Here is a 20,504-nt window from a genome sequence, read left to right on the forward strand (position 1 = left end):
GGCTCAAACAAAATCACTGGGCATTAGGGTGACCTACTGCAGCCTTTGAAAGGGGACTGTAACTCTGTCTGGTTTTGCTGAGCTGACAGGCATAATTCATCTTGATTATTCATTGTGCTAGTTGCCAGCAGATGACACCAGATTTCTGTTGACTGTAATTACAACGTGGGGGTGGGTTATAGCTTTTTTTTTCTTTTTCTTTTTTTTAAATGTGTTCCTCCTGCTTGGTTGTTGGCCTCCCTGAGCTGAAGGTGCTATAGGAAGATTTCTACAGCATCTGCCTGGGGAGATGATGTGTGCACAGTCAGATAGCATTTCCTGAGCACTTCCGTACACACATCTTTTACTAGATAAGCAGGGAAACAATTTGATGTAGCCTGTTTCATGTCAACTGACAGGGTGTCACTTCTTCTTGGTTATACTTACCTCTGTGTGCACTAAATTGCTGCTCTCAGAAAGTGGGTCTGCATCTCAGAGCCCACTTTGAGTAAGGGAAGCAAAGTACGGCCCCAGAACTTAACTGAATAACCTGAATTACCTCCTGCTTTCACGCAAGCTTTACTAAAGAGAGAGAATGGAATTAGAGCACGCTTTCATTTACTGGCATGATTTTACGAGATCCTTAAGCAATCCAAAGAATGTCCTCCCAAGAAACCTGCTCCCCAACCCCAGATGTCTCTCCCCAGCCACTTACACACCTCAGCCGGCTGGGTGGCACACGTGTGTGCTTGTGCCTATGGGCACTTTTGGTCCTGGGGGAGAAATGAGAGAGTGATGATCTCAGTGTGTCCATTCCCATCCCTGGGTCCTCCACTGACAGGTGGGATGAGGTGAACAGGCGACTTCTGCTCTGACATCTCATACTCCCCACTAGCAGAGGGCCTTTTGGACTCTCTGTATGATATATATGTTTGTTTGTTTGTTTGTTTGTTTTGTGGTACGCAGGCCTCTCACTGTTGTGGCCTCTCCCGTTGCGCAGCACAGGCTCTGGACGCGCAGGCTCAGCGGCCATGGCTCACGGGCCTAGCTGCTCTGTGGCATGTGGGATCTTCCCGGACCAGGGCACGAACCCGTGTCCCCTGCATCGGCAGGCGGACTCTCAACCACTGCGCCACCAGGGAAGCCCTGTCTGTATATTTTTTGAAGAGCTGCTTAATTGGTTCAAAAAAACAGTTAATGCCTTTTAACAGTGATTATAGTTCATCAGGTATTCACTGGAGCTTTATAAGTGTCAGGCAGTGTGCTGCGTGCTAAAGGTACAAAGATGAATAAGACACTGCTCTCAAGGAGCCTACAATATGTGGGGATGACAAATAATTCCAAAATAATATGTGAAATTCTAAGCTTGAAATGTACAGTCCTTCCAGAGTACTTGTGCAGCTGGGTGTGAAGGGAAGGCTTCCCATAGAAGATGATGCCTGATTTGAGAAATAAGTTACCCAACTGAATAAAAGTGGGAAGCAGATTTCAAGAACATAAACAAAAGCATATTTGCCATTTCCTCCTGTTAAGTTGAATGGTGTTGGTTTGACCTAATCAAGCGAATTAGGTTTAGGTTTTCATTACTTCTCTAATGAAAATGAACTTCACCCTAGTGGCACAGAGTCTCTGTGCCTTGGGAATAATCTCAGGCCCTGAGGGCCCTCATATCACTAGGCAGTTCTAATCACTAGAGTTAGGGCTTCTGGTGGTGAGGCTTGGCTGAGAGACCACAGGATCTTTGAGATCTTCGAGATCTTTGTCTTGCTCCCTTTGACCCTTTATCTTCCACTTAGAGTGTTGTGTGGGAGGCCAGGCTAGGTATCTTCACAACATACCATATAATATACAAACACATCATAAAACATACAAACATATGCCATATAGAACCTGCAGGAAAGTGGTACATCTCAGAGTGATGGCTCCCAGAAGATGAGCTAGGTTTGAGCAGGTTCTCAGAAAACTGGGCCTTTGTGTCCTCCTTCTCCAGGGTTATCAGGTATAAGTAACACCCACCCCCCTCCAACAAATGGAGATGATTCTTCCACGTGACTTCCTCTGGTTTTGGAACCGTAATTGAAAGCATAAAAACAAGATGTCCCTGTTAGGGTGGCAGGGGCAGTTACTCGAGCTGTCAGTCTTTAGTGTGAGCCAGGAGAGCACAGTTGCTAAGGGTCCTCATCTGCACCCTAAACGCTTGCCTTCCCCTCTCTCACTCTCTTCCTACTCCCTTCTGAACGCTGTGCTTTGTTCCCCTTTAGAATGGTGGTTTGGCCTGGAGTGATGATGCAGATGGAGGCCGGGGAAGAGAGATCTCCCGTGATTTTGCCAAGGTCTGTAATGTTTCCTTTGTGATAACGAAAGGGGCAGTTCTGTAGTGGGTTGTTGTATCTGATCCCCAAGGAATAAGGATATCAACCACTGCGCCACCAGGGAAGCCCTGTCTGTATATTTTTTGAAGAGCTGCTTAATTGGTTCAAAAAAACAGTTAATGCCTTTTAACAGTGATTATAGTTCATCAGGTATTCACTGGAGCTTTATAAGTGTCAGGCAGTGTGCTGCGTGCTAAAGGTACAAAGATGAATAAGACACTGCTCTCAAGGAGCCTACAATATGTGGGGATGACAAATAATTCCAAAATAATATGTGAAATTCTAAGCTTGAAATGTACAGTCCTTCCAGAGTACTTGTGCAGCTGGGTGTGAAGGGAAGGCTTCCCATAGAAGATGATGCCTGATTTGAGAAATAAGTTACCCAACTGAATAAAAGTGGGAAGCAGATTTCAAGAACATAAACAAAAGCATATTTGCCATTTCCTCCTGTTAAGTTGAATGGTGTTGGTTTGACCTAATCAAGCGAATTAGGTTTAGGTTTTCATTACTTCTCTAATGAAAATGAACTTCACCCTAGTGGCACAGAGTCTCTGTGCCTTGGGAATAATCTCAGGCCCTGAGGGCCCTCATATCACTAGGCAGTTCTAATCACTAGAGTTAGGGCTTCTGGTGGTGAGGCTTGGCTGAGAGACCACAGGATCTTTGAGATCTTCGAGATCTTTGTCTTGCTCCCTTTGACCCTTTATCTTCCACTTAGAGTGTTGTGTGGGAGGCCAGGCTAGGTATCTTCACAACATACCATATAATATACAAACACATCATAAAACATACAAACATATGCCATATAGAACCTGCAGGAAAGTGGTACATCTCAGAGTGATGGCTCCCAGAAGATGAGCTAGGTTTGAGCAGGTTCTCAGAAAACTGGGCCTTTGTGTCCTCCTTCTCCAGGGTTATCAGGTATAAGTAACACCCACCCCCCTCCAACAAATGGAGATGATTCTTCCACGTGACTTCCTCTGGTTTTGGAACCGTAATTGAAAGCATAAAAACAAGATGTCCCTGTTAGGGTGGCAGGGGCAGTTACTCGAGCTGTCAGTCTTTAGTGTGAGCCAGGAGAGCACAGTTGCTAAGGGTCCTCATCTGCACCCTAAACGCTTGCCTTCCCCTCTCTCACTCTCTTCCTACTCCCTTCTGAACGCTGTGCTTTGTTCCCCTTTAGAATGGTGGTTTGGCCTGGAGTGATGATGCAGATGGAGGCCGGGGAAGAGAGATCTCCCGTGATTTTGCCAAGGTCTGTAATGTTTCCTTTGTGATAACGAAAGGGGCAGTTCTGTAGTGGGTTGTTGTATCTGATCCCCAAGGAATAAGGATAGAAGTGGCCTGTGAGTCACATTTGTAGTCATTCAGATGGTTGTGTATCACTGGTGTAAGACTTCCTGCATAAGATGGAATTTTTCATTGTGGTGTTTTTTTTCTCCCCTGGCGGGTTTGGGATTGCAGCTGTATGAACTGGACAGTGATCCAGACAGGAAAGAGTTCCTGGATGACCTCTTCGTCTTTATGCAGAAGAGAGGTGAGTGTTCAGTCAACTCATTGTTTCAATTCACTGAATATATATTGAGTGCCTACTGTGTGCAGGTCACTGTTAGCCATCCTCCCTGCAGAGTGCCAGCATCTTAGCCCAGGAGGACGAGAGCCATTTACTGCCAGTTGGTCCCATACTTATCAGAATAATTGACAACCAGGTTGAAGGGGGCAAAGAGGGCCTGGGTAGAAAATGAATGGAATGATCATCCAGATTTGGTCCTGCTTTATTTTTGTCACTGTTCTGATTAACTGGTCTCTGGAGTCATTTCAAATTCAATTATACTTTTTTCTTAGCCCTATAGCAGTCCTGGACATCACTTAAACTGGTATATGGGGCTTCCTGCTGGTGCATCTAGCTTAATAGAGTCTTCGAAGGGCCAGTGAAAGAATAGGGGCCCTTCAGGATTTGTTGGGAGGATCTGAAATGATCCACGAAAAGGAAAAGCTAACTCTTTTTTTCTTATCCATTGGCTCTTTGATTTTTGCATTCACTGGCTTGGTTGGGGTGTTCCTGCGGCTTAAGTGTAGGGCACATGGGCATCTGCCTTAAAATGCACCTTCCCACTTCCCTGTCCTTCTTTCCTTCTCACTCTTACCCACCCCCCCACCCCCCGCAACCATCTCCACTTTGGACGATGGCATGTCTGAGTCTTGAGCCCAGTGACTCAACTTCCTGGCTTTGTATCCTGTCACAGCAATGGGTTCACCAGCCGGGTCAGCCCTCAGGAAGCATGGGCAGAACCCCAGCCTCTCTAGGAGATGATCCCCTGCACCCTGTGTAGCTCCATCTTCTTCACCTCAGGACAAAGCTGTAAGGGAGAGCTGCTCCTGCCAGCATGTTCCCTGGGATCCTGCCTGATCATGTATCCCTTGGTTTCTGTGTCAGCTCCTTTATTGAGACCTGGGAATGAAATCCTCCTCTTTATCCTGGGCTGAGCTATAATGACAGCCCCCAGCAACTAAATATGCTGAGTTAACTCCTCTCCCTCCCTCTTCCTCTCCCCACCAGCCCCATCGCTCTTTCTCTGCCCCTTCGTCCCCTTCCTTTACCTTCCAAAGCCTTATTGCCTTCTTAGTAGCACGCCTATTATTGCTGGTTTGCTTACAAAGGCAATCGAAAGTTTTGAGTCTCCATTTCCCCCCATCTCCAAGACTATCAAAGCAGTCTAAGCAGCTCTAATTAGTTTACTCCTCCAACTGTTATCTGGAGCTGCATGTGTCAGTAAAAAACAAGAATATAATCCCGAAAGATAATGTAACTGGCAGCAATGAAACTCCCTGGTTGCCCTGAGAGAGAGAAATCCACTTAATACTTTGGTCTCCCCCTCCAATTACCTTTTAATTATTTACAAGCTCCACAAGCCCAGCTGGTGCAAACCCAGGAGCTGATCTCATCTCAGAGGGGCTGCTATAACAATATAGATTTTAATCAGCAGTGTGGCTCCACTGCTTTATAGTCTATTGATACTTTATTGTTTTTCTCCCTTCCCAAAAGGATTTTTAGTTATATCAGCCTAGCCAAGAGTGAAGATCAGTAATTGTTTGTTTACTTCTATATGTCCCCACTAGACGAGGCGCTCCTTGAGGACAGCCACTTTGTCATTTATCCAAGTCCCCAGTGCTAGCACAGGGCCAGACCTGGAGGCGGGTGCTGCTCAGGATGTGTTTGCTGTAGGAGCAGTGCTGTTGGTTTTCCTAACTCAGCTGCCCCACCACGCAGGGAAGCCGAGCTTCCCCTCCCCCACCTCACTCCCACCCACAATTAGACAGCGGCCCGTGATTGGAGGTCAGCAGTAGAGAGCAGTGTGTGCTGAGTGTTCCGCTCTTGCACAGCGCTGGGGCTACCAGACTGCCATCTAGTCTATTCCACCCAAAGCAGGAGTAAGAAACTCTCTTTGATCATGTCAATTTATGGTTGTTCAGGCCCTGAGTAAATCTTTTTTCTGTCTTCAGCACTTATGTTAGGTATTTCACTATTTGCTGGCATCATCAGTAGAAGGGAGACAGTCAAGTCAGTTTTGCTACTTGTTAATTACTCTAGTATAAGGTTTCTCAGCTTCAGCATATTGACTTTGGGGATTGGATAGTCCTTTGTTGGGGGGGCACCCCCCAGTCTTGATAACCAAAAATGTCTGCAGATATTGTAAATGTCCCCTGGGGGACAAAACTGTCCCCCTGTTGAGTACCACTGCCATAGAAGGATAGGAAAGAAGGTGCAGAGAAACTCTTCAGGGAAATCATCTTATCTCCATTCAGGTAGCAATGCCTGAGGGCGGCAGGGCCTGTGTCGGGCAATAGGATGAACTCCCCGTCCGTGGCTGAGTGCCAAAGGAATGGGTGCTGGGGCCCCATCCTAGGCTGGACTGTAGGGACCTGAGAGTTGCTGTAGCTCCAGCATAGGGAAAGTGGAGGCAGAAACGCGGGGCATGCGTGGTGTACGTGGTCCAGGCACGGCTGAAAGGACCCTTGTCTGTGGCCTGGATGAATCAGCTGGCACCAGACTGTGAAGAGCCGTGTTTGGCCAAGAAGTTAGCACTCCTGTCTGTGACACAGCTGAGTTATTGAAGTTAACATATGAGAAGTATCACCAGGGCTGTGCTTTCAGGAGGTTTGCTGTGGCAAACAGTGTATTGTTGGGCTGAAGAGGGAAGGCTGAGGCAGGGAGACTGGGGAGGTTGTTCCCTTTAAAATCAGTGTTCTCCTCCCTGGGAAACTCATGGTTGATGGTCTAAATTAGAATGGGCGGTCCAAGGGGACTGGGAGCAGTTTGCGCTTCTAACCATGTGAAGCTTGCTGTCTTTACTCTTCACAGAATGGTGAGACCAAGGGCCCCCGGACATCTGTGACTTATTTGTCACTCCCAAATTGGAGTGTCTGGGGCACTCAGGAGCCCAATCTTGTTAGCTGGCTGGGTGCAAGGGAAAGCCTCATAGACCCTGGCAGTGGGTCAGCAACTCATCCTCCAGAGCTAATATGAAGGATAAGCAGTAGATTTCAAAGGAACCGCTGAAAGCAACCCGAGTTTGAAAGGCCCGGTGATGCCCACCTGGGCTGTGAGTGGGCCGGGCAGCTTTGACGTGGAAGGCTCCACTGCAGAGGAAGTGGACCGGGCTCCAAGGGTGGCAGGACACAGCAGGCGGCCCCAAATGACTGCAGCTGCAGGTGATAAAAACGGCTGTCCAGTGGGAGAGGGGCCCAGCCGTAACCGCTGCTTTGTGCTGGGTCTCTCTGGCTTGTTAACATGTTTGGGTGAATTGACTGCAGCAGATGGGCCTTTCAGCTCGAGGCACCTTGGTTTCTAGGCCAGACCGGGTGACTTGCACCTCGCGACCCTTCCCCCACCAGCAGAACAACCCGGCCCAGAAGGCGCCTGAGAAGAGGCCGAGGCAGTGCCCAGTCGGGCTCCCTGTGTCCTGCCTGCCTCAGGAACGGCTGCTGCAGCCTCTCGGGAGGCATGCGGAGGGGGAAAGAGCTCTGGACTGAGGAGTGTGAAGCCAGTGCTAACATCCCACCCTTCTCCATGATCCTGAGCAAATCCTTCCTCTTCGGGGGGCCACAGTTTCCTTATCTATAAAATACGCAGGTTCAGTTAGAGTCAATCTGGAAGTTTCTTCCAAGTTCTCTGTTCTGTGTCCCTGATTGTGTCTGTTGAGCTACAAAACAGATAATGAGCCACCCTCGATAACCAAAGTAGAAGAAAAGCCCGTTGAGCAATTTTCTGTCAAAATAGTTGTGTAAAAACAAAAACTACACCAGGGACCCCCAGAACCAAATGCTTCACTCCTTTCCTTGGTGAATCATGTGTTCCTTTGGCTGACTGAAGCCAAAGTGAATTAAACAAGTTTCCTTTGTTTGTGCTTCCCCCACAAATGTTTCTGTAGAAAGATGGGTTAGATCTCAGAACACCCATGCCTCTTTTTCCTCACCTTTTGCCATGTGCACATACACGCACATACGCGCATGTTTGTGTGTGTGTGTGTGTGTGTAAAACACACACACACACACCTTTCTTTGTCCAAAAAAAAAAAAGCCAAACATTTGTAAATAAAATTCTTTGTCTGACTTAACTCACGGTGAGTGATTCCTGAAGTATCATTCCCTGGTAGATTTTCCAGGGGGTACGGAGAGGGGGCGGTGCTAGTTTGGAAGTCTCATAAGCAAAGGCTTGTAAACAATTCCATTCTTCCTTCATCACTAAGGAAAAAGAGCTTGTTCTCTTGTTCCCCAGGCAGTGAAACAGAAGTGTGGTTTCATCAAAGAGGAGGGAGATGATTTTGCTGTAAATTTTATTATTGTTACCCCATGTACTTTACAGAACCCTTTCAACCCATTATCTGATCTGCTGCTCCCCACAGCTCCAGCTCTGTGGGGTGGAGAGAGCAAAGGTTATCAGTTAGCCATGAAGAATCAGCCCGCACGTTAAATGACTCACCTGAGGCCAATTTAGCACTTGGTCTCCTAATCCCCAGGCCAGGACTTTTTCTCCTCGCCTGCACTGCCCTTGAGAAACTTGGCCCCTGGCACCAGCAGCTCCATCACTTCCCACTGGGGCAGTGGACAAGCCTCATCTCTCCTTCAGCCTTCTGAGCCCCAGAGACAGTGGCCCGCCTCCACAGGTCGGTCTCCGGTAGGGTCTGACAGCATCTAACTGATTAACACAAGGTAGAACTCTTCATGCAAGAAGAGTCTTCATCTCAGGGTAAGGCGGCTTATCTCTCAGGGAAGGGCAGATGTGACAATTCACAGTGGCTGGCACAGAAGCTGCCATCTGTCAAGGCAGGTTGGGGTTGGGGGCACGGGAGACAGAAGCCCTAACGGTAGCATCTTGCGCACACCCGGAGTGCCCAGAAGCAAGGATCTCCCCTCCAGCCCCTGTCCCAGCTCGGCACACCAGTGCTAAGGACCTGCTTGGTCATGTGGAAGACAAGTTTTGTCAAGACCTCACTGGAGAACTGCCGTCCCTCCCCCACCAGTTCTGTTCAGGGCTGCAAACTGACCTTGGTTTTCCCAAATGGATTGTTGGATCTGTTTTTGATGTGTATATACAAAGAATTTACTGTGGGAAAAGGGCTTGGTCTGCCTCGAAGTGCAATTTGAGTGTTTTTCCTTCTGTTGTGTGCTTATCTATCCATCTCAGGCAAGGAAATGTTCGTGACATATATTGCTTTGCCTTTTGGTGGAGGGAGTTTCTTGTATATTCTTTGTATCTTGCTGTAAATGGTCTGTGCCATGGCCACTCTTCCTGATAGACTAAAATATGTTTGTCTTTGTCAGATAAAATAGGCTTTCGGGGCTTCATATTCTAAGTTTACCCACAAATGAAAGTCCAAAATGCAAATCTTTGTCTTAGGCCAGATCTTTTTCTCTCCCCAGGTGATCCAACCGCTGATCAAGTACTGGGGGTTCCCCCCCCACTTTTAATAGTCATTTAAATACCTTATAACTACCCAGTTATCCATGATAATGAGAAGAGACCCTGGTTTTTGAAAGGTGTGATTAATTTGAATAGCTCACTTTTGTCTTTAAATCCAACCTCTTCCCCTTCAAGATCACTTATTGGTACTTCTAGCACTTCGTAAAATGGGGTTGATAGTTTTGCCTCCTTTTTTCCAAGGTGAGCCAATAATAAATCGTCCTAAGGTTGGCATAGGGAAAGTTTGAAGGGAGAGTTTGACCCACTTACACTGTGGGGAAATCTACTAGGTCTTGAGAGGGAGGGGCATGGATTGGCAATGGAAGCTCAGACACTCATGCACTGCTCAGGCCAGAACACCCCTGAGTTGTTGCACCTCTCCCTGGCCAGCCTTCCACCCCCTCTCCTGGAGACTCGGGCCAGGTCTGTTGACCAGCAGCAGGCGAAGCAGAGATGACCCGACGGTCCACCTCCTTCTAACTCCTTAGCCTACTTCTCTGAATGTAGTTTTTATGGAAGGAAACAGCACAGCCATAACCATAATTTTATTTTATTATTGGCCGTAGTAGAGTACAACACTGCACATACTGTTGAACTTCACCTAAAGCAATTAGTCTGAACTAGAGTATCAAGAAGGGTAATGGGTTTAAAATTAGCCTCTCAGGTTCGGTGCCTCCGGAACTCCCATGCATTGCTGGTGGGAATATAAATGGGCATAACTACTGGAAATCTGTTTGGTAATATTTACTAAAGCTAAACATATGCCAACCCTATTACCCAGCAATTTCACTTCTAGGTGTATCCCCAGTAGAAATGAGAGCTTATGTTCACTGAAAGACACATGTGAGAATTTTCGTAGCAACACCATTCATTATAGCCAAAGAGTGGAAAGAACTCAAATTTCCATTGGTAGTAGAATGTATGACTAAATGTTGGCATAGTCCTGTAGTGGAATACCACACAGCGATAGCAAAGAATGAATTGTTGCTGTACCCAACTGGGATGACTCTCACAGGCCTAATGTGGAACAAAAGAAGCCAGACACAGAAGACTATATACTGCATTCTTCCATTTATGTAAAGTTCAAGAAAGTCACCTATAGTGATACATGTCAGGATAATAGTTACCTCTTGTGGGGGGGGATAGGGGATGGATATTGATTGGGAATGGTAATGGAAGAGTTTTCTGGGGTGCTGGAAATGTTCTGTATTTTGATCTGAGGAATGGATACGGGGGTATGCACAGCAGTAAAGATCTGGTGGGCTGTATACTTAAGGTTAGTGCACTAGGCTCTGTCAGTTAGACACCCCCCTCAGTGGGAAATCGGAGGTAGAGGGCTGAAGCATACGTGTTGGTATTAGGATATTTGCGCATCCTTGCCTCTGCCCTGACCTGTGGAACAGTCATCTATCTACTCACTGCATGGCACACCACCAGAGCCTGCTGCCCAGTTTCCCGGTGGGAGGTATTTTCTACATGAACAAGTCAGGGGGAAAGAAATCACCAGTCATTCCTCTGCTTGTTGCTGGGGAGCAGGACTAGAGCAGGGCGGGAATTAATATGCAGAGGAATAAGCAGGAGGCCTGCCTGCCTGCCTGCCTATGCACATTCCCTGCTTAACGTGGGACTTAACTCTTCTAGGCTCCCTGGTCAGCCGCCCAGCTCTCTTGACAGGCTATGGAAATGATTAATGATCTTGTTCAAAGTCAGGAAAAAGCAGCGAGGGTCCTTGGCAGGGCCACGCCCTGGGTCCTGGGCCCTCACCCCTGACCAGTAGGCAGGAAGGCAGCCATGCGACTCTGTCTTGGGTCCCTGCCCCCTGATTGCTTCTGGTCTTGACTGGAATGTGCCCATTCTCTGTGGTGGGGAGGAAGTGGCCCTCCCCCCAACATTCCTGCCATCTCCCATCTTTGTCTCTAGTGCCAGAGGAGGCTATCTCCCGCTCTGCCCTTACCCCCACTAAGCTCTGTCTCCACGGTCTAAGTGCTGGGAAGACGAGCCAAGTGCCAGGGAGCAGCTTTTGTTCAGCTCCATCTTCACTGAAAGCTCCCGATCATGGCTTTGGCCTGCGAGCACCAGTGCCCAGCGGCATTCCCACCTCCAAGGGTTAAAGCCCCAGGAGCCCCCACAGCTTCGCTGGGTCCCGGCCTCATAAAAGCCCTTTCCACATCTCCCTCGGGCTGCCTCAGGCTCCCCCGCTGAAATCTGATAAGGGGCCTCTTTGTTGGAACTGTCAGTCTCCTTTATTGAGGAGGGAACTGGAGACCAGCGGCATTTCTTGGGGTACAGATAAGGCCCTGGATTGCTGTCAGAGGGAGCATGATTAATTACCCTCAATCCTAGCTCCTGCTTTGATAGCAGTGACTGACAGTCCACAGGCTTCCCCATCAGGTGCTCCTGCCCACTCTGGGAGGTGTGATGGGGGCAGAGATTCGGCCTCCTGCAGGGCCAACACTGGTGACCCACCAAGAGCTCCCTGCAGTGGCAGCTGGCCTCCTTCCTGGTTCTCTGCAGGTTGCATTTGCCTTTATTGTGGACTGAGGCCTGTCCCCTCTCAGGTGAAGAGCCTCTTTAGAGGAAGATGTAATCCAGCCCAGAGAATAGGCCAGAGACTCCCCCACTTCCCCACAAGGCTAGAGAAAGAGCCATTGCTTATGGACTTGCACTTCACAGACCTGGTCCTAAGCCACACAGGCGCCCTTCATTGGAGAAGATCCCAAACCATCCATCTCCAGGTCACCTGGCAACATTATTTCGTAATTCAGGCAAGCTCCTAAAATCAAGTTACCTCCCTTGGTAATAGTCACAACTATCAATTTTTTTAAATTTAATTTAATTTTTTTATACAGCAGGTTCTTGTTAGTTGTCCATTTTATACATATTGGTGTATATATGTCCATCCCAATCTGCCAATTCATCACACCACCACCACCACCACCCCCAAACTATCAATTTATTCATAGATTCATAGGACTTTAGAACTGGAAGTCATCTGGAAGCAAATTCCTTGCTTCAGACTGACAGGGAAACTGAGGCCTGAATATTGTCGATCCCCCCCATCCCCACCCGCAGCGTGATGTATTGGTTTTCTTTCTCGTTCAGGTAGGGAAACTCAGCTAAAAGGCCTTCTCCCCTTCTCTTCATAGTTGAGTCTCCTTGGGACAAGGGAGGTGGCTTATCAGGCCCACTAAGCACAGAGCAGACTGCAGAGAGAGACCAGCCTGAGGACCCTGCCTCTCTCTTAGTTGTCAAAAGAATGGAAGCCAAGGCAGGTTTTGTGTCTGGATTGGCTGCATAATGTGAGAAAACCATGATGTCATCTAGAGCTGGGTCTCAGAATAGCTTCACCTTTGTATCTGAGGGCACTGAGGGGCCCGCCTGCACTGGGAGCTACTTTTAGCAGTTTCGTGGAGGGCCAACCATGAGGAAGAAAATGCCCATTCCCCTTACCCACTGATCCTGGAACCGGGGTGCCTGGCCAGGCCATAGGGGCCCTGGTAAGAGAAGTTATGACCCCCCACATACCCAGAGTGGGGCTGGGTTGCAGGGCAGCCCTGGCCTGTGTTTTCTCTCCAGCGGTGCTGGGAAGAGGTCACTCTGGAGACTTGAAATGCCACTTTGCTCCTTCCTTGTCTTCTCAGGTCCAGTATCTACCTGTTTCCCTTGCCCCTGAGCAGTTCCCAGCCTAATGCAGTCACTCTCTGTGTGACTATAAAAAAGGCTAATTTTTAATGAAATTTCTACATCTATGACATTGTTGTCTTTGAAAGAAGCCATCTCAAATGACTAGCCATTTAGTCTAGTGACTACTACGAGCAAATCTATAATTCCTCTCTGGGGAGTTGCCTTCAGAGGCAGTTTGAGCCACACTAGATAATCTTTCATCGTTTATGGCCACACCTCATCTTCACACAAAATCAGTATAAACAGCCTGGTCACTTCATCCTATTTTCCTGGCTTGTTTCCATGAATGAGCATTTCTAAAAGTAAAATACACCCTTTACATTTGAAGATTTACCGCCCTTGGAGAGAATTAAATGAAAACAGTGTAAACTCTGAAAGCTCTTCACAAACGGAGCAGTAGCTGGCTCTCCAAGGTGACAGTTCTGAAGGACAGCACTCCCCCGGCTGGGCATGCCCTGCTTGGCGGTCACTCACTCAGCCACGCCTGTTCTGTGGGCATCACAAACCCAGCCCCGTTGCCCTCTTTAACACCTGTCTCCCCTTCTCTTTGGCCCCACTGAATGAAGTCATGGTTTCTTTACCTTCTCAAAATCCCCAGCTCTCCATCCATTCCTCTGCTGCCAGTCCTCTTATTGTAGGACTCAGACACAAAGGGCTTAACCACTCTGGGCCTCGGTTCCCCAGTCTGTTTAATAAGGGTCGTGACCCCCTAATGAACCTGCCAGGACCTGAGAGGAGAGGGTGACTTCTGTTCAGGGCTGTCAGCAATTAGACACTTCGAGTTAGTGACAGACCCTGGTGGGCACACCACAGCAGGAAGGAAGGAAATGTGTTTAATATTCCCAGTTGGGTTAACACAGAGCTGGTTGCTTTGACTCTGAGAAGCAGGTTGGTTGGTTGGTTGGTTGGTTGGTTTGATCTGCATGGTAGTTTAGCTTATTAAACATTCTAATATTCAAGACATGATGAAGGAAAAACAATCCCTGCCTTCATTGAGCTTACAGTCCTCCTGGGATACCAGACGAACATATGTGAAACAAGTGTAACTATTTGCTGAACTTGGTTGTAGTGGTTATAATAGAAATTCTGAGAGGAAAGAAATCCATGTGAACTGGGGTAGTTGGAAAATTCTTCCTGGAGGGAGTGAACGTTGAAGGCCAGTGTAGAGAGGATTTGAGCGCAGACAGGTCATTTTAGGCTTGATGAGGAGGGACAGTAAAAACAAAAAGTAGAGGAGAGAGGAGCTTGGCTTTAGTGAGAGCCAAAGGGTGAGGGTGAGAAGACCCAACTGATTGGAGTGAGAGTGAGTTGTTGGGACATGCTTAAAATACATCGTACGTAATCTTCTAAGGAGTGTTGGGGAACCCGAGTCATGAGATTGAACATGTGAGGTGGGCTGGGTCGGCAATAAGAGTCATTGTGGGTTTTTAAACTAGGAAGCGAGTAATGGCGTGAAAGTGGTGTTTTCATTAGATGGTCTGGCAGCAGCGTGCAGGTTGAGCATGTGGATTCAAAGCTGCTGGGGGCATCTGATGGTGAGCCAGCGAGGGCCTGGCCCAGGGTGGTGGCTGAGAGCTGGAGAGGAAGATGGCTTTGAGAGGGGCCTCAAAGCAGTAATGGGTGAGCCTCCCGACAGCCTAAAGGTGGGTGAGAGAGGAGGGAGAGGAGCCACTGCTGCCTCGGAGGTTCCTACCCAAGACCTCAAAGAATGATGGTGCTGCTGGAAGAAGAGGAAGTGATGGGAAAAGGGAGCTGGCCTAGGGGATGAAGGTGAGCTCACTGTGAACATCTGACCTGGAAGTGAACAGGTCACATGTGTAAAGATGTTCTGGAAGCTTCTGGAATTGAGAGCTTCGGGGACTTGTGTGAGGGGGCCTTGGGAGTGGTCCTGCCAGAGTCTCCAGGTGATGCCCTGAGGGTATGAACTCACCAAGGCCATGAGCGTGCTCAGGCAGACAGGCCTGCAAAGAAGGGAGGAGACCTTAGCCCTGTCCTGCCAGGAGATCAGTTCTGCTGCATGAGACTCTTGTGCATATGACAGGAATAAGGTCTACTACCCAGAGCAGCACAGGGAGAGGTAGTTAACCGACACGCGAGCTGTCGTGCCAGCAGAGTCCTCTGATATTTTACCAATGAATCTTGGAACGTAACTCTAGGGCCCTTTTGTCCTTGACCCTCCAAAGACCAGCCGGTCAATACAAAGGTCTTCAAGACCTCTAGCTCCCTCCCCACACTGAGAAAAGAGGCCCGGTCCCACCATAGCAGTGCCACGTGTTCGTGCTCACGCTACTTTCTCCTCATAAACGTGGCACCCTTCACTCCACTCTGGCTTGAATTACCCTATAAAAGAGTTGGTGAGGCCAGTGTTCTAGAGCTGAGAAGAAAATGCCATTCCTTGAGGGGAAAGAAGCAGGAGGAGCTAAAACAAACAGCCCTTCCTTAATCAAGCTGGCTTAACTCCACCAGGCAGTCAGTGAGACCTCAACAAGCCTGGGTGGGGGGTGCGGCCGCGGCACAGGAGGAGCAGCCTATGTACAGTAAAAGGACTTGCCATCAAAAGGCAACAAGTCTCATACCCTGCCCTGGACGGTGACCCTTCCTGCTGGAATTCTCCCCTCTGACCTCCAGATCATTAATCCCAAGGCTGCCAAATGACAGTCATCCATCACGCCTCCTGACGAGCATCCCAGCCGCCCGAGCAAGGAGCCTGGCCCCGCCCTCCCTGCCGTCCCCCGGTGCTCATTAGTGGGCCTTCCTGCTCGGTGCCAGGTTTCCTAATCAAGTCCCTGGCTCCTCTCACTTCCCTTCAGGGCCAGTGGGCGGAAGCAGCTCTGACCCTCCCTCTTTCAGAGGCCAGGGAGGGGTTGGAGTGAATTGTTGAGTGGCTTTTCATCCCCCTGGAGACCTGTGTGCCCAGCAGCTCCTTTGACATGGTGGGTACACAGGAGAGAAAAAACCATTTCTCTGTCCTGCAGCAGGAGAAGAGATGAAGAGAAAACAGGCAGTATGCAAATAAAAACACGGTTATAAACTGCACTGAGAGCTGCAGAAGAGAAGCCAAGGAAGCTCTCCAGGTGGACAGTGGGGCAGGACCTCACCTGTCTTGGGAGTCAGTGGAAGACTTCCCTGAGGAGGCAGCTGAACAGCTTCTGAAGGCTCCAGAGGACTGAGTTGCCAAATCATTAGGAAAGAATCTGGAATCATACTGCTAGCAAACAAAAAAAATCTTTGAAGTCATTTAGTCTGGCCCTCTCATTTACAGGTGGGAAACAGACCCAGAGAGGCTGTGTGTTTTACCCAAGGCCACACAGCCTGTGAGTTGGACCTATCTTTCTGTTCTTCCCAAGGAGAACTGGCAGCTAGTCTGATAGCTTCCAGGCTTTGAGAGTTTGGGTCAAATTATACTTCTAAGCAGATTTATGAACATATTTCCAACTCAGCAAAAGGGTGGGCATCCACAGATATCTTCTTTCTCTGCATGGTAATGACACAACCCTCTGTTTCTCTCTTTGCACAATCACAGGGACCCCCATCAACCGGATCCCCATCATGGCCAAGCAGATCCTGGACCTGTATATGCTGTATAAGCTGGTGACGGAGAAGGGGGGCCTGGTGGAGATCATCAACAAGAAGATCTGGAGGGAGATCACCAAAGGCCTGAACCTGCCCACATCCATCACCAGCGCCGCCTTCACCCTGAGGACCCAGTGAGTGGCCAGAGCCTTGGGGAAAGGAAGCTAAGGCTGGAGAAAGGGGATGCTTTAACCTAGAGGAGAGGAAGGAAGGAAATTCCAGTGTATAGTGAACAAGATGGGCGGAATTCCTGAAAGGGCCAGGAGCTTCTGAGATGAATCCCTCCCTAACCTAAGTAATCCTGAGAGCGCCCCTTCCCAAGCATCTCCTGTGTGCTGCTGCTTCACTGTTCTGTTTCATTCAGACCTCACCAACAACCCCGTCAAGAAGGTTTTTGTCCCTGTTTCCCAGACAACAAGAACTAAGTCTCAGAGGTTAGATCGTTTGGTCAGAGCCATACCAGCTAGTAAGTGGTCAGGCTGAAGAGTCACACCTGGGCTTCTGTCTCTGAAATTCACGCTTTTTCCAGGACGTCATCTCCCACACAGCGCCCCTACCCTAAGCCTGGCCCTTCCTACCTGACACTCAGCTTGCCCAGCAGCAGCGGACCCAGAGGAAGGCAGGCAGGCTGGCCCCACTGGGATCGGCAACCTGTTTTTCTACCCATTTGAGTTAATTATAAGGGTGATAGAAGCAGTGAGAACAGGAGGAGCACTGGCGAATGAGGGCCAGAGGGGAATCTGTTCTTTCGGAACTCTGGACGTTGTTCTGTGAAAAATACGGAAAGATCAGCCATGTGTAGGTTAGGTGACATGTTAAGGCCTTGTTGAAACTGTTCCAGGAGAAGTTGGGAACAGAGCAATATCCAGCATAGCAGTCCTGCTCCCAAGGTTCTTGGGTAGCAAATTGCTTCTCGGGGCATCTGACACAAAGAGGGACAGCACTTCTAGGTCCACACACAGTGGGAAGAATTGCTCCTGTCTGACCAGCCTGACTCAGAATGGTTAGGAGATCAAGGAGCCAGAAAGACATTGCAAAACATGGCATTTCTCATTTCTCCCAGGGCACTAGAAAGGCGCCACAAAAACATGAAATGTTAGCGAAAATATCTGTTTCCCTAATGAACCGTGCCTCCACTTCGAGCTGCGTTTAGAATTGGGTAGCAGTTAGAGGGCCTGGGGTGGGGCATCGCTGTCCGGGAGGTTCCTCTTCCCATCACGTGCACCAGGTTGTGCTTCTTTGTCCTAGAGGACAGAGCCTGCCCCACAGAGCCCGCTTCCAGAGGCCCATCGACTTAAACTGGGCAGCCCTCATGCCACATGTTGGATGACTCTGGCTTCCTTCCTTCCTTCCCTCCAGGTATATGAAGTATCTCTATGCCTACGAGTGCGAGAAGAAAGCCTTGAGCTCCCCGGCCGAGCTCCAGGCAGCCATTGATGGCAACCGGAGGGAGGGCCGCCGGCCCAGCTACAGCTCCTCCCTCTTCGGCTACTCGCCCGCTGCTGCCTCTGCCGCTGCCACTGGGGCCCCTGCCCTCCTCTCCCCACCCAAGATCCGCTTCCCCATCCTCGGGCTGGGCTCCGGCAGTGGCCCCAATGCCAGTGGCCCTCGGATATCCCCAGCAACCACTCTCAGGAAAGGTCTGCAGGGCCCTTGTGAGGAGGAAGGGCAGGGAGGAAGGGCGCCAAGTTCCCTGGGTCCAAGACCCAGGTGGGAGGGTGGGTTATGGGTTGGGTCCAGCTCTGGTGCCGTTGTCAGGTGATGGAGTCCCAGTGACAACCGTGCCCGTGCCAAATCGCCTGGCTGTGCCCGTGACCTTGGCCAGCCAGCAGGCCGGTACCCGGACGGCCACGCTGGAGCAGCTGCGGGGGCGGCCGGAGTCGGGGGAGCCCCCCGAGAAGAAGGCGTCCAGGCTGTCAGAGGAGGAGCAGCGCCTGGTGCAGCAGGCCTTCCAGCGCAACTTTTTCAGCGTGGCACGGCAGCTGCCCATGAAGATCAGGATCAACGGCAGGGGTGAGCGCCGGGCCCGGGCGCCAAACCCCGTGGAGTCGGGGGAGCCCCCCGAGAAGAAGGCGTCCAGGCTGTCAGAGGAGGAGCAGCGCCTGGTGCAGCAGGCCTTCCAGCGCAACTTTTTCAGCGTGGCACGGCAGCTGCCCATGAAGATCAGGATCAACGGCAGGGGTGAGCGCCGGGCCCGGGCGCCAAACCCCGGCTCCATTCGAGGGCCCGTTTACGTCCCGGGGACTGGGGTGGAGCCCCTCCAGGTTCTGCCCCCCTGGCCCCCAGAAGGATCTAGAGGCCAAAGAGCCACCTGAGGCTTTGGTGGCCACGGAGGTCTCAGTTCACCAAAGCTGAAGTCATTCTGCAGGGGCCCTGCAGTTGCCTCAGGCGTGCCCTGTTCTCTAGCAGAGAGGAGACGCAGTTGTTCAAGGAGGAGCAGGAGGCCCTGAGGGACAGCTGCCGCCTCTTCCCTGTCCCCTCCTGCCTTTTGATCTGTCTCAATTAAAGGGCTCGCCCTTCACCCCAGTGCCTCACCATCTGGGAGAAAGACAGCACCTCCTTTCCGGAGGCTCAGTGAGGGGCCAGAGCTGCCTCAGGCCAGGCTGCCAGTGACCCCCGGGAGAGAGGGGAGGAGGAAATACAAGTTTGGCAGCATAACTGGCATCTTTTCCCTTCCCCTCCACATTTTTCAGGTGCCCCACCTTCTCCCCGCCCCCGCCCCCCCCAACCACACCACATCCCTTGTTCCCCTTGTTCCCCTTTCCCCCTCACACACATTTTCTTTGCCATTCTTGACTCTATCTCAGAACAAACATGAGCGGGCTCGTGTTGGGAAGAAATCAGGTGTGAAGAGAGCTGTGCGTGTTCCCAGGCAGCCCCTCCCTGTCCCGCTCCCCCCTGGCGAGGAGCCAAAGGGAACTGGAGGTGACACAGCCCGGAGAGCAGGGCTCTGCCCTCTTGACCCACTCAGGCCAGGTGCCCCTGGCCCTGCACAAGCCACAGGCTAATAGATGAGGCAGCTCATCTGGAAGAATTCTTGGCTCTCAACATCATGAAAGGGCAGAGTCTCGGGTGAGCCAGGCAGAGGCCCTGTGTGCCAGTGCCTGCAGCCTTCCACAAACCACAGAGGGCTCAGATTGAGAGGGAGTGCCAGGTGCTGGGCAGGTAGACCCTCTCCTTGAGGACCTCCCAGCCTGGTTAAGGGGAGGAGGAGGCAAGGCGAATCCTCAGAGGAAGGGGCTGGGTGTTAGTGACCTTAGCCCCAGCCGGTGGATAGTGGGTGCTCAGGGTTTGCTGAATCGTGTTGAAAGCATCAGTGCGCAGCTGCGAGCTGAGGTCAGCCTCCCTGCCTATGTGATGCCTCTTCTCTGAGAGCAGAGGGAGTTGGGAAGGTGAAGTGGTTCAGTGGAGAAAGCAAAAGCCGTAGGACGTTCACCAGCCTGGTTCTCCTGCCACACCTTACGCTCGGCAGAAGGTTATCCAGGTGCTTTCTAACTCTGGGAGGCCTCAGCCTGCTGTGGCCAGGCCGGGAGGGTGGGAGAGCCTTGAAGGGAACGACAGAAATGCCGGAGGGCTTGACCGGGCCTGCTGTCTCCCTTGTCCCCAGCAGAGGACAGAGCAGAGGCCTCGGCTGCAGCAGTGAACCTGACCACGAGCAGCATTGGGAGCATCAACATGTCTGTGGACATCGACGGCACCACTTATGCAGGTGAGGCTCTTGGGGCTCTGAACGAGGCGGCAGGGTGGCAGCCAGCCTCAGTACAGCTCCCTGCAAGACCCCCTTGTCACCCTCCTGTCTGAACATCTTCCCAGGGTGGCTTCCTTTCAAGGTTCCAAAGGTAAAGTAGTTCTTCCGGATGAGGAGGGCTTAGGATTGCTAATAGGATGACAGATCCCCCTCCACCATTTTTTTTTTTTTTTTTTTTTTTTTG

General features: G+C 50.4%; 1 protein-coding gene across 2 annotated transcripts in view; it reads left to right on the plus strand.

Annotated features, from left to right (window-relative positions):
- The window catches only part of ARID3B (AT-rich interaction domain 3B), a 56,380-nt gene that overhangs the window by 30,211 nt on the left and 5,665 nt on the right, over positions 1-20,504 (plus strand). The window contains exons 3-8 of one of the 2 annotated variants that reach the window (XM_007446678.1): positions 2,241-2,312; positions 3,816-3,888; positions 16,523-16,706; positions 17,932-18,212; positions 18,331-18,585; positions 20,183-20,281. In XM_007446678.1, coding sequence (XP_007446740.1) covers positions 2,241-2,312; positions 3,816-3,888; positions 16,523-16,706; positions 17,932-18,212; positions 18,331-18,585; positions 20,183-20,281 — 964 coding nt within the window. Of the gene's footprint in view, positions 1-2,240; positions 2,313-3,815; positions 3,889-16,522; positions 16,707-17,931; positions 18,213-18,330; positions 18,586-20,179; positions 20,282-20,504 lie in introns of both variants that reach the window. The other variant, XM_007446677.1, reaches the window with a different exon arrangement.

Source organism: Lipotes vexillifer, unplaced genomic scaffold, assembly GCF_000442215.2.
Source record: "Lipotes vexillifer unplaced genomic scaffold, Lipotes_vexillifer_v1.1 scaffold242, whole genome shotgun sequence".
Taxonomy (NCBI): domain Eukaryota; kingdom Metazoa; phylum Chordata; class Mammalia; order Artiodactyla; family Lipotidae; genus Lipotes; species Lipotes vexillifer.